This window comes from Thunnus albacares, chromosome 3 (assembly GCF_914725855.1).
Source record: "Thunnus albacares chromosome 3, fThuAlb1.1, whole genome shotgun sequence".
Classification (NCBI taxonomy): domain Eukaryota; kingdom Metazoa; phylum Chordata; class Actinopteri; order Scombriformes; family Scombridae; genus Thunnus; species Thunnus albacares.
In genome coordinates this window covers 17,859,922-17,874,063 of record NC_058108.1, presented here as the reverse complement: position 1 = coordinate 17,874,063, position 14,142 = coordinate 17,859,922, and the positions used below count along the sequence as shown (strand labels likewise).

Sequence of the window (14,142 nt, the reverse complement as noted above, 5' to 3'; positions counted from 1 at the left end):
CAAATCAGTTCAGAAAACACTGTTATGTCAAGTATTGACAGTGTGTTTGACATTTATTCCCCAGCACATACCTCAAACTTACAAAGCTGCTGCCTGTCAGTGCTACTCACTGTACATGTGTGATTACGTTGTGTGTCTAACATCAGCTGTTTTCTCTTAGTGTGTGCAGAAGGAGGAGGAACCAGATGTGGTGCTGGTGAAGGTGGAGGAGGTAGAGCTAGTGACGGGAGCCCAGAGCCAGCCAGGCCTCAGCATACAGGAAGGTGAGCGAGTAGACCTTTCCTTTTAATCAAAAGGAGTGTCTTTCATTCTTATTTGGGGCCTGTTTAATGAAGCAAGTTCAACATACCCAGGATATCATTGTTAGCTGGCTTCACTGAGCCTAACATTGGCTGTCCAGATAACCAGTACTATGAAGCTGGTTATCAACTAGCTCAGTCAGCTCTGGGTTTTCCAGCTACAAGCGCTTTCATGTGAAAGAAGTGGGGCTGTTAATTACGAGCAACATCATCAGAACCATGAATGAAGTGCTTCATATGATATGTTGAAACAGTGATACCAAGTACCTGTGGAAAACTTCTGTTTTAGAGACAGCAAAAAGTAATATTCAACGAAGTGAAATGTAAACGATAGCCTGTAATCATATAACAGAATAAGATGATGTAGAAAAACTAGAAATCATTTCTACATATTAAAAATAGGCTAAGGCTTAAAATACATGTAGAAATTATTATATATGACTTAACTATAGAGTATTTTTTGCTATTTAGTTGGATGATGAAGAAACCATTCTGAAAATGTCACATAAAAAAAGACCGTTTCCGCTACTGAAGCAAAGAGTGGAAAAGTAGTTAATGACTGATTAGGTCTATCTGACCCAAATGTTACATTTATAATCATGGGAGTCAATTAACAGTGTGTGGATTATTTTTCTAATAAAAGACAATCTTTTGTTTTTTCATTTCCAGTTATCATCACACAGTTGTCTCATCTTCTTCTGAGCTGCGGTGATGGAATCAGAGTGTAAAATCATCCACACTGTCAGCTCTCACTCTAAGGATAAATTAAACTTTGGACAATTAAAATGCAGCTAAATCATCATTATGTGTTTAGTTTCGTGGACGATCTCACTGTTTGTTAGAAGCCCTGTTTTAAAACCATAGTGGAAATAGAAAGCCTGGAACAATAAAATGTTTCTAACTGACCTATAAAAAATATATATTTCTCCTTTTTACTTGTAAAGTCCTGTAAACTCAGGACTTTTGTCCATGTCAGGATCCTGTAGGAATGATGACTCTTATTTCCCAGTAATCTGATTGGTCAGTGTTCGGAGTGTTTACAGGTTGTGATCCAATCCTCTGAAACTAACATCCTCTGGAGCAGGTTAGCTGTTCACCATAAGTTACCATGGTGATGTACCCCAGTAAGAAGTGAACCACCGTCGTAACCCTGAAAACCCAGAGTTACACTTGAAGTTACCTCGCTAACTCTAAATCTTGCTTCGTATTACAGGCCTCTGGTGATCCCCAAATCATGCTTTTAGCTGCCTTACCAAGCATGTAGTAATTTGTTACCCATTTCAAAATAAAGCATCCACTTCCTTTACAGTTGAAAAGCAGGGTAAACATTAGAGAAGAAGGATATTACTTTTAAACCTCAACTTGTTCACAATATTGGTAACTTACACCAATTATCACTTTTAGTTCTCTCATAAATTGTAATCAAACATGTTTCATGATATAATGTTGTCGAGCTGGTACAGTTAGAAGTGTCTGTAAGAGAAAATCTTTCTCTTGTATCCAGGGTTGGTGGAGTCGAGCACAGATGACTACAGAGGAGTGCTGCCTTTTGATGAAACCACACAAACCTCTACCAATCAGCTGTCTGACCTGCAGGAGTCTGGGCCAGGCTTCTCAGAGGTCAGCTATGGCCATCCTTCGCTGTGGACTAATGGGGGGGATAATTATTGTCATGGCGACAGCCTCCCAGGGCCATCCTCGCACTGCGCCCCCCTCTCATACCTGCCCAGCACACTCATTGGAGCAGAACCTGGCAGTTCTGGAAGGGGATTGGCTGTTGAGAATTCACCTGGAAGGGGATTGGCTGGTGAAAGCTCTAGAGGCTTCCTTACCTCCGTGTCCTTTCCACAGGCTTCTGTTATTGATCTTTCAGAGGAGTCCAGCCCCATTCAGGTGTCAGGTCAAATGCAGGATGTGCAGCTCTCAGGTCCGGGGCCCCAACAGTTCCTGGACCATGGTCAAAGTCAGGGTCAGGGCACTTTTATCAACGTTGACATGCATAAGAAAATCCACAGGAAGAGGGTTTGCATCTGTAGGTTCTGTGGGAAAGGCTTCAGCTCTCCAGCAAATTTAGAATCCCACCTCAGGACTCACACTGGTGAGAGGCCATATGGCTGTAGCATCTGTGGCAAAAAATTCTCCCAGTTCTGGAACCTGAAGATCCATCGCAACATCCACACCGGGGAGAGACCGTATGTGTGCTCGCTCTGCCCAGAGAGGTTTTCTGACCCCAGCAACTTGAAAAAACACCAAAAGAGACACCACCCACACATGTAGACATGTAGTCAAGGGCGCTTGCATGGAGAATGGTGTGTGTTGCTAGTGTCACTTTTCAAAACCCCCTAAGGAATCACATTAACAACATTACAGTCAATTTTACCTTTATATTTCAAAATCAAATCCCAAATTCAAAATCAATAGCAAGATAAGGAGCAAATCTAGCTTGTTGTCCTGTAGCTAAGACATTTATCTTCTTATCCCCAATGTCAGTCAAAACAGTAGGTTTTTAAGACACCACACACCATTTTTTACAGTACCAAAACAGCTTGAATATGTCATATATTTCTCTAAACTAGCATGAATTTTCAATTGAACATGAAATGAAAATTGTTTATGAATAGATAAATGTCCAAATTTAAAGTGTGTAAGAGTAATGTCCATTGGCACAACTTTCTCCTTACAATCTCACATCGCACTGAATCTACAGCTGTCAGTGATGACACAAAATGATGATGATTATGAAGTGTAAATAATCTCAATTTACTGTTCACTATTGAATAACTATTGAGTGTCTAATATATAGGGATTATTGAATGAGTGAATGAGGGGGTGATTTCAGACACAGCCTCAGTATAATTAATTTCCTGTCATACTCACCATTTTGCTGTTTTGAGTTTCTCTGTTTACCACTAATACTCTTCTCATTCACTAATCACTTCCGGTGGTTTCTACTATGCCTTTTTCTTATGATCGACAGTCAAGTTACTGTCAATGAAACTGAACCCTTCCTGCACAAATTTTGAATTAAAAGTCTACCAGGATTATGCCCTTTGAGCTGCTGGATGGCTTTTAATATGAAACATCTGTGTAGGAAGTGTTGTTTCTCTGACAGTAGCTTAACATCACACAAGAAAAACAGTTAAGTTGAACTCAGGACAGTATTTCTGTTTTAGGAGATAAACTGAGTGTACAACATGACCCCACTTGGCCTTTTTTTGTTTTGTTTTAGATCATGGTTAAGTTACCATCTAGGAAAAATCAATACTTCCTACAAAGATGTTTCACATCAAAAACCTACCAGGAATGAGAGGGTTTATACTAATTTCAGCCACTATAAGGCTTTTAATATGCAATATCTCTGCAGAAAAAGTTGGTTTCATTGACAATAGCTTTACAGCAATCAAAAAACATCAAAGCGGAAGTGGTTGAAAATAATTAGTGACTAAAAACAGTTGTGGTAATAAGAGCAGCAGAGTGGTGAGTATGACATGACTATGTTGTACTGATAGAAATAACGCTGTGTAAATGTACATTATACTGACTTCATTGAGACAACAGTTAAACAGAAAGTTACAGGAAGTTCGTTATTAAAATTTATATTTTATCAAATATATTATATACTGGCCCTAAGCCACTATTTGACAATCTGCAGTATCACAGTGTTATTGTGGGTTCAATATGTACCAAATCTCTTACATTCACACTTGCAATAGCAAATTACGAGCTACTTGGCTGTATTTTAAGTATTTGAGTGTTGACATAGAAACAAAACTCCACAACAAGCCAAACAATAATTTCAGACTCGGTAGGTATATGACACTCTTTCAGTTCACATGTTTAGCCACTGTTTGGGGGATTTTCAGTCAATTATGTGTGCATTTTTAATGTATTTTATTTCTGTTCTTCCAATGAGAATGAATTGAGTTTGTTGCTAGTTCAGGATCTTCGATCCTTATCAGATTGTTATCTACAAAAATAATGAATGTGTAATTTTAAAGTCTAATTATCATGTAAAATACAAGCCATTGTAGCATAAAGATATACTGTAAATGTAACACTAGACTAGCCTTTTCTATTGTGTCACAATTTTGTAAAATCCTCAATGTCCAAGGTTTGCAATGTAAATAATTAAACTTTTTAAAAATATAATTGGTGAATTTGTGTTTTTATTATACAATAATATATTACTCCAGCATATAGGGCAGTATTATGACAAAATTGTGACACAATATTATCACGGAATCTATAAGTCATACCGTGCATAGTCTTAACTAAAAGATTAGGCTAACTACTGCAGCAGCCGCACCTTAATAAGCCATGGATCAAGCTATTCTGCTCCTGAGAGAAAGAAACATTCCTACCCAGTTTTCAAGCCAAAATAAGAACATGCAGAGAGATAAAGAAATGAGAGAGTTGCTGCCTGAGTTGTAATAAAATTGGTTGGATGCTTGCTGAGATGTAGTCAAGAGTGGTTGTGAGAAATTCATTTCAACCTTTTTCTGGAGGTATTGTGGGCTTAATTTAAGAAAATGAAGTGGTTCTATGTAGATTTTCAGCCATGTCCAAAATATACAAAAACACTTGCATACAGCCACATTACCTGAGGAACTAGTCCTTAATGTGCTCTAATACTATAGGAGTGAGACAGCTGTGGTAAGACACAGAGTCCCTCGTACTACTCCTCACAAATAATTAATTTTAAGAACGAGCACTGTCCTATTGTAAAGTGGGGCAGACTAGAGATAAACTGTATTCAGTCAATTTTAAGATGTCTTCCTCAGGGCTCATTGACCAAGCAAACATCAGCATTTAAAGGAATATGTTGGCATTTTAGGAAAAATGCTTTTTTACTCTATTGCTGAGAGTTAGATGAGAAGATTGATACCACTCTCGTCTGTATGCTAAAAATGAGTAGCAGCAGCAGCCGGTTAACCTAGCATAGCATAAAGCCTGGAAACAGTGGCAAGTAGCTAGCATGGCTCTGTCCAAACGCCAAAATACATCTTACAAACATCTCACTGAACAAAAATCACTACTTAACACATTGTACCTTATTTGTTAAATCTACACACAAACAGAAATGTAAAAACAACTTGTGGTTTTAGAGGGGTTAGAATGTTGGAACTATGCTTGATGATAAGAAAAAGAAGCTCTGATTATCAGTTACAGTAAAATGTGCCAAAGGTTGGGTGCGCATTCCAATGGAAGCCCAGCATTCCTGTTAAATTATGTTTTGACCTATAAGGAGACCCTGTAGTGGTGGATATCAGGCAGTGCCGTCATAAATCTACTGGGCTCCATGACAGGCCACACCATTCTCTAACCCTGACTTAACTTACCTTTAAGCTGCCTTTCAGTCCTACTCTCACCCAAGCAAAGACTAGATACTCCGCAGCTTGACCTAGCCTTACATTTACATTGTATCTGCTCAGGGAAAACTGCTGTAACTGGCTTGATAGGCAGTATCAACTTAATGGTCCAGTGGACCATTAATACATATCTCACTCTACTGGTCTTACAAATAGTTATATCAGGAAAGTTATATCAGAAAGCACACATGAATCCTACTCTCACCCAAGCAAAGGGCAGATACTTGGCAGCATGACCCGGCCTTATATATACACTTTATTTGCTCAGGCTAAACTGCAATGGCAGGCCCAACTGTTTTCCCAAAATGTTGAACTATTCCTTTAACATGTCAAAAAATAAAATTACTTGTTCATTACATTTGAGAGGAGATTTTTTAAATCATCAAGAAGTCTTAAGAGTTAAAGTTTTGTCTCATCTTCTCCAAGACAACTGGGGAAACTCCATTCCCTGTGAGGACCGTTAGTTTCATTTGAAAGCTACTGAAAAAGCAAGTGAATGGACCTTGAGTCAAGATTTTTTTGTGAAATCCACAAGGCTGTTTTTCTGTCTGGATATGTTTTTGTCCTTACAGCTCTGAACCCTGATATGGTTTGCGTCATTTACATGGTCTTAATGCATCTCTCTCAACCTCTTCTGTTCTTTCTCTCTGCTCTCTTCTGTCTCAGCAGTCTGTAGCACCACAGTCGACCCACAGGATATCAGAAGACTCCAGCAGTATGGTGGCAGTCCAGCTGAGGGTACCAGACACCAACACACCAGCCAGCCCCAACACACAACAGCAACAACAACAACAGAGATCCAGCAACAGCAACCCACTCAGCTCTGAATACTCCTTGTTTGAACTGGAGACATTTTTCACCCGCTGGGCACCTGATAATGACTCTGCAACAGCCCCTGCTGCTCCTTCATGTTCTTTCACCACTGATGACTCTGCAGAGTGTGACCAGAATGGAGTTATTATCGCAGATACTCATCTGCAACCTCAACGTGTGCTCCAGCCACCACAAGGTTCAGCCTCTTCAGCAGTGAGGAGTGGGCAGAGCAGCCAGAGTTTCTCCTCAGTATCCAGCCATGCGAGAGTTCACATTCAGCCAACTGTCTCACAAGGTAAGTGGTTATCTTGTACCTTTTTTAGCGACTTTAGGTTGCCACTAGATGATTTTGAAGTGCTAGGAATGCTGACATTTCTAACGACTTGTTTCTCAGACCACATCCATTCTAAGCCAGCAGAATTTGAAAATACATCCACTTACATGCTTGCTCTGGAGCTTTGGACTGTATCACACAGTCCTCATCAGCAGTTTCAGTGTCTTTTCTCTCTTGTGGCCTTACATCCACACCAAGCTGCTCCCCAGAGTGGACAGATGTAAAAATTCTGGTCTTGCCGTTAAGTTTGAACAGGTTTCCAAAACCTTGATGTATGCCTTCCTTGACATGGTTTGGTGCTGTACCTCCCTCTGTGCTCAGTTATGCAGAAACAGAATGTCACTAGGGCTGTGATAGACTCAGTTGAAACACAATATGTACTGTATGCCCTATTGTCCCAGCAGATGATTTTGTTGTTTTCCAACCAAAAGACAAGGAAGAAGAAGAAGACATTTAGCCATCTGTCTACATAGGAGTACTGGTACAGATACCAGTTAGGAGATACATTACAAACCAGGAGGTTCAGTTTAAAGGCTTACAACACACAAAAACTGTACTGCATTGTAGGATTTTACAACCCTGGAGAGTTATGGTGGCAGTGATTTGCTCTTCCATCTTGACTTATGCAAGATTAAGTTGAATTAGCAAAATGCAACAAGGTATCAACCTGGTATTTGCACTTCAAATAGTTACATGCTCTGCCAGAGATGAGGCAGGACTTTGGCTTTCTACTTTGACATAACCTGACTCTTTCTCTCTTCTTCTCTGCTCCTAGCCTTGCCAGCAGCAATATCTGTGTCCATACCTTTGCGGATGCAGGCTCCACCTTCCCAGCTTCCATGGAGCAGAACACCAGCCATGATAAGAAGTGCGCAGGCTCAGCTGCTGCATCGTAACACCAACAGGATGTCCCAGCAACAACCTAACATTCACTCTGTACAACCCCCACTGTCCACTACCATAGCTGCTGTCAGTAATCCTAACAGCGCTGATAAAACAGGTATCTCTAGTATCAGTTCAACCAGTAGTAGTCACTCAGCTCTACCAGTGAGGGGATCCACAGCAGCTTTGGCCAGTATTGATGTGGCCATTGCTGCACACCATCAAGCCAGCCTCCTGGCTCACCACAACAAAAATCAAGCTGCCAGTGTGGTGCTCGGTGATCGCCGCAGGAAGAGCTACATATGCCGAGCCTGCGGCAAGGCTTTCTCTGGCCTGTCCAATCTGGAGGCCCACAAGAGAGTCCACACCGGGGAGAAACCTTTCCGCTGCGACACCTGCGGGAAGCGTTTCTCAGAGGCCGGGAACCTAAAGAAGCACCAGAGAGTTCATACCGGGGAAAAACCGTTCAGCTGCGACCAATGTGGGAAAAGGTTTGCTTGGATCTGCAACCTGAGGACGCACCAGCAGTCTGCCACAGGCTGCGGACAACAGGCCAGGGTAGAGTTAGGACTGGGCTGATCAGTGGTGGAGGACAGGACTGTTAATGCAAGTAGTACTTTATTGGAAAAACAAAAACATCCACACAGGGGTATACTGCCTTTTCTTTGTTCATAATTAGTGGTATGGCAGCAATAAAAATGTGAAACAGTGACCATATTTCTTTTTTTCAAACGTTTTGTGTCTTTGACACAAGATGACTATTAGCTCTCAGTTGACGAACCAAACTAGTGTTTTGCATGTTTTATGTTTCATGTTGTTTTAGCTCATTAGCTACGCATCATGCATACTTTACATTACTGCTGACCGTTTTCCAAAGTAGACGGTATTGTTGAATGTATTTCAACCTTCCAGGCAGCCGTAGCAATTTAGGTGATGCAGCTGAGAGTGCAGAGGGCTGTGAATGTCTGTGCCAAATTACCATCAGACATGATATGCACTGTGATGGGTTGTATATGTACTCAAGCAAAAGTGTCTGCAAGTTGATTTTCATGCTATATGGAAATTAATTGACACTAAAGGCTGTCTGGAGGAAACTACATTAAAAACAGGTGGATATGTTTTGGGTGGTAATGTAATTTATACTTGACTCGAAGTAAATGGGCTAAAATGTTGTCTGGTTTTCCCTGTATTTGTACTTGTGTTTGAACAGTTTTTAATTTGATAAAATATTTGCTTAATTGTACATTATGGTGCATCCCCCCACAAGCATTTGCTACATCAGCTCACTTTATTCAAATGAAAGAATGCTACCGCAAACACTGCATATGATTTTTTATACAGTATATATATTTTTTGACACCGATATCATCGCCCAGCTAGCAGTAGCTGGGGACCGAGAGACTGTCGTCAAATCACATCTCATCGTTTCCATCTTTCTATCTTCTATTGACAGCCAATCACTATGGCCTGTCTCCAAATCTCTGAGACGAGTCTGATTGCAGTGTGGTGGGGTGCTCCTGTCCTGTAGTACAGGAACACCAACATTGATCATTGGTTTATGTAGATCGGGAACGCCCAGTAACTACTGGCTGCCTTTTTTCTTTAATTGCCCAGTCACATCACTCACTGCTGCAGTTTGTTGCCACCTGTCATAACATGGAGGTTGCACAAGAACTGGCAACTGTGGTGGACGACATGCTCTGCAACAGTAGTTGAGTACCTTATGATATTTTTACAAGGCCAGCTGTTTAACAACTTGTTGAACTAAAAGATCTTGATAGATGCACTGACAAGTGAGGATTAACTGCCTAGATAAGAACTTTGATGGCTGAAAATACCCTGAAACCTCAACATGTGCAGCAACCAGGAACATAATTAGCTTACCAAGCTAATACCAACATTTTGCTTGTGGACCAAAATTACCAAGAAAGACGCAAAGAAGGGCACAAAAGCAGGATTGGTGTTGAAAATGCAACCAGAGGAGACCTACGGTTTGTGCTCACCCCTTCCTGAGATTCCAAGTAAAGGCCTTTACACACCAGGGATGTGACAAATAAATGACACGAAAATGCAGAATACTCACCTGCGAAAAGTTCCCATCAAAACTATTCACACCAGCAGCGATATGAATTTGCAACAGCTCATTCTGCTGTCAGTCAGCCTGGTGAAGGCAGTTTGGCCAGCCACTGTCCTCTCAGCTCCCCAGGAGCTGCAGCTGACAGACTGCTGCTTCTGTGGACAGAGACACTGAACGCAGGTCAAAGTTGGTGTAGTTTGAACGGATATAATACTCTCCTCTTCTTTTGGCAATTGAGGAGAAGAAGAACGAATAAATAAAAACAGCAGACATTAAAGTAAAAGAAGAGATGAAAGGACTCGGGTTTCAAGTAAAGGAGAGTGAGGAAAAGGTGAAAATGCTGGACAAGCATATGAAAGAACTAAAAAGGAAAACCAAAGAAGGTGAATGTTACAGCAGAAAATGGAATCTATGTCTCATCAGCCTCCCGGAAAGAGAGAACTAAAATGTGAGGGAAGAAGTCCTGAAGATAATGAGCCAAATTGCACCAGATGATACAAGTAAGCTTGGATTCCTGGTTGATATGGCACACAGAGTTGGACGTCCCAGAGATAACAAGACATCCTGTCTAATTATACAGTTCAACATGTGTACCTTAAGATACAAGATTTGGAAGGACTCACACGATGCTGATGTCATGAAGAGGATGAATCTCCGTAAAGCCGGGGATCTGACATGCTCCAAGAAAGACTGCAGAAACAAACTGTGGCCCCTGTTCGAGCAGGCACATAAGGAGGGAAATAAAACCAGATGGCAAGGACCCGTCACCTTCATTGACGGTGTGAGATTTACTGCACGAGAAGCCATCACCAAGTATTAAGATGTCTAGTTAATAAAAACAAAGCAAGTGAATAGTCGACAAATGGACAACTAAGTAGCCTGATATTAATATTATGGCCTTATAGTAGTTCAACATTTTTGTTCCTTGGTACTCTTATTGTTCAGAGTATTCTTAATTTCTGTTGTTAAGGAGGGCACCCCATGCCGGATGTGAACCCCCAAGAGGAATGAACTTTAAGCCAGGGCCTTATTAAAAGTCCTGACTAACTGTATTTCATGCCTGAATTATTGGTTTTGCATTTATTCATCAGTATTATTCTTGTTTCAGTTAAATAAAATGTTTTTTCACACCTAGTTTTAGGTTTTAGTAAAACCAGTTTTATTATCTAAATGATATTGTTGAACTTTATTAACCCTGTTGTAGGAGTATTAACACTTTAGTATTTAATTACCACCTCCTTTTTGGTTTGTTCAATTTAATCAATGACTCAGTCTCACAATTGTAAGTTCTTGACCTCTGTTTACTGCAGCTCAAAGAAACAACCAAACACTTTTGGGATAAATGAAAACATTTATTAATAGCTAAACGTCTTGAGGATACATGATAAAGCATAAGATAATATACCGAAATTAATAAATAAAAAGAAAGCGAAATAAATAATTAAATAAGGTCTATAAATGGTGATAAAACTAATAAAGAAAATTATTCAGCAAGAGTGGTTCGAAGTGTTTGACTCGAGGCTTTACGTTTTGCACCGGGGAATGCTAAGGGAAAGCTAATTCAACTTCTAAATTCTTTTAATTTTAACGTAAGTCGATATCAACCCTTTATCACAAAGCCATGTTATGCCTTACTGTTGAGGTGTTTCGTCGTGGTAGAGGTGTCATCTTGGCAGGTCTAGCGCATAGACTATAGATCCAGCGTCGTCTTATGCAGCATCCCCAGCGGTGTTTGTCATTGAAGAGCCCGGATCAGGTTTCGGCTATGGATGCGTCTTTGTGGGTAAAGGAGTCCAGCCGTTTCAGGCAGCTCTGAAAGAGTCTTTAGGCCGGCTTATCTTCTAGTTTGCAATGTTGCTCAACAAAAGCAGGCAGAGGTCCAGTTTCACGCCGCCGCCGCCATCATCATCATCGTCATCATCATCATCATCATCATCATCATCATCATCATCATCATCTCCTCCTCCTCTTCCTCCTCCTCCTCCTTCTTCTTCAGGAGTTTAAGTTGAGGATTCCGGCTTTGGTTGGCTTGTAGTAACTTGAGTTGAGTGCCGAATAAAGTTTAGTCCGACTATGCTCAAATCTTCAGCAGTGTCTACCTCAAAATAAAATACTGTACGTGTTTACTTCAAAATTAAATTAGTATACGTGGAAATACGAGACTTAATGTTACTAATAAAACAAAATCAAATTAACTTGTTGCAATAAAAGATTAAATACGGATATAATTTATTGAAAAACAAATAAAAGTTCAATAAAAGTTTAATACTATAGTGAAAGGAAATAAAGTTAAGCAACACTTGACTGATTAGATTACTTTCGGAAACATATTTAAATATAAATTCAACATAACCCTTACTTTGTAATATAAAGCATTCAATGTGACTATTGTTTAACAACAAAAGAAAACTTTAAACTGAAATCCTTAAAGCATTATATCTTTACATTCCTATTACTTCAGAAACTTTATTCTTTCAATATAACTACTTATCTAATTTAACTACTAAAATATAACTGTTTATGAGGCTAATGGATCAGAAGTTAAACACTTGGATGATTTTTAAATACAAATACATAGTTACCCAACATTCATTAACTCGTCACATAAGGGAATTCAACTCCTGTCAATAGAGGCCAGTATGGTTACATGTAGTGCAAAGATTAATAAAATCTAAGTCCTATATCTCTTTAGTAGATAGTCATAAAATGATGAAAGTTATACCATTCTCCTTGTATTTACATGACATATAACATAATATAAGTTGCTTAATGATTAGACATTTAATTTACATGAATTTCAGGTTTGCCTCAGATTTGCAGGGAGGTTTCACAAAGTCATCAGGAATGTGGATTAGTTTTATGGCTTGAGTTAGATAAGACGGTCTGTGTTCCATCTAAGGTGGGAGTTGTTTTTCTCCAGTCCAGGTGGCCTTAGGGTCAGTTTATGCTTTTAGGTCATGTTATAATTCAACTTATTGAAATGGTTTCTTAGAAGGTCTTTCCGAGTCTGTTGAGCATCACTGATCAACCCCCACTTAGAGGGTTACAAAAGTCAGTTCTGCAGGCCGAGGGTCTGTTCTTACGAACTTAGGAATCCAGTGAGTCTGTCTCTTATTTTCCTTAAGAATCAAAGATTAGACACAATTGAAGAACATGCGGTTGCCCTCCTACACTATTTTATACCTCAGAAGAAAAGAGCATGTGTTATGACAGTTTGAGTCAAGGCCACAGTATTGGGTGTTGCATTATGGCCTGCTGTGTGTGTATACGAGATAACTTACAGTACTTCCTGGGACTTTCCAGAGTGTTCATGTCCATATATGAGTTTTCTGCATCCTATTATCACTGACCTCACAGAGTTCCTATTGCCTGGGTATGTAAAGATAAAGAAGAAAAATAGCTCTCTCTCTGCTTGGGGAAGAACACTTAGATCATTTTTTGTGTTATACTGAAACCCTGTATTGGGTTTGGACTTTGAATAGCATTTATATTGTAATACTCAAATAAAAAGGGAATATTTCTTCTTCATCAAGAAGCTGTGCTTTTCTTCATTGAGTATGACTCCATCTTACTAGGTGAGTGGTTTTTCCCTTCTGGTTTTTAGTTAAATACTCCTTGGGTCTAGAAGTAACTGTTTTTCCTTTGAGGTAATAGTTCACCTACCCCCTGCACCCATGTATCGGACCTGGGTACTATATACAGGCTAAAGTATCCCATAGATACATCTCCCACTGACACTGATTTACTCTTTATTTTGCTCCAGTTAGGATGTACAGAAAAATAGCCTGAATTATTAGCTATTATTAGTTATTATTTCTGAGCCAGAAAAATAGCTCTGAGGATGTAGATGATTCAGGGCGTGTAGATTTTGTACATAGGCCTATGGGAAAAGAGCAAAAGTATATTGTCTTGATTCTTCTCCCCTATCACCCATAACCCCAGTGGACTCTTGCACTATCAAAAGGTTAAGAGTTTGTAATAGTTCTTATCTTCTCTTTAACTTGTTCCTGTTTGTAGGCATCAAACTTGTTTTTTATCTTTACTGTTTTTATGGCAACTACTATTTTATTAATCTCAAAGTCACTCTCTTAATGTCAAAGGCATGCAAAATATCACTAAAAGGCAGGCTATTTTTCTGTTCTGTAGACATTCAAATGCAGACTTAATTTTCCTACAAGAGACTCGCTTATGTGATGACGATGGCAAATTTTGGAGAAGTCAATGGGGAGAACAGATTTACTTAAAGAGGTACTGCACACTAAAACGTTTTTTTGAGCTCTAAACTAAATTATATGACTGTACTGGGCTAAAACACACCAAGGCCTGTATATGAAGCAGGATTTGGGGTTAGTGAGGTAACTTCAGGTT

General features: G+C 39.7%; 1 protein-coding gene across 2 annotated transcripts in view; it reads left to right on the top strand.

The window, feature by feature from the left end:
* si:ch211-89o9.6 (Krueppel-like factor luna) overlaps nt 1-8,409 on the top strand; it is a 30,372-nt gene extending 21,963 nt beyond the window's left edge. The window contains exons 5-8 of one of the 2 annotated variants that reach the window (XM_044346712.1): nt 161-263; nt 1,804-1,919; nt 6,335-6,776; nt 7,591-8,409. In XM_044346712.1, coding sequence (XP_044202647.1) covers nt 161-263; nt 1,804-1,919; nt 6,335-6,776; nt 7,591-8,276 — 1,347 coding nt within the window. In that variant the 3' untranslated portion in view covers nt 8,277-8,409. The remainder of the gene's footprint in view (nt 1-160; nt 264-1,803; nt 1,920-6,334; nt 6,777-7,590) is intronic. The other variant, XM_044346713.1, reaches the window with a different exon arrangement.
* The last annotated feature ends 5,733 nt before the right edge of the window (nt 8,410-14,142 follow it).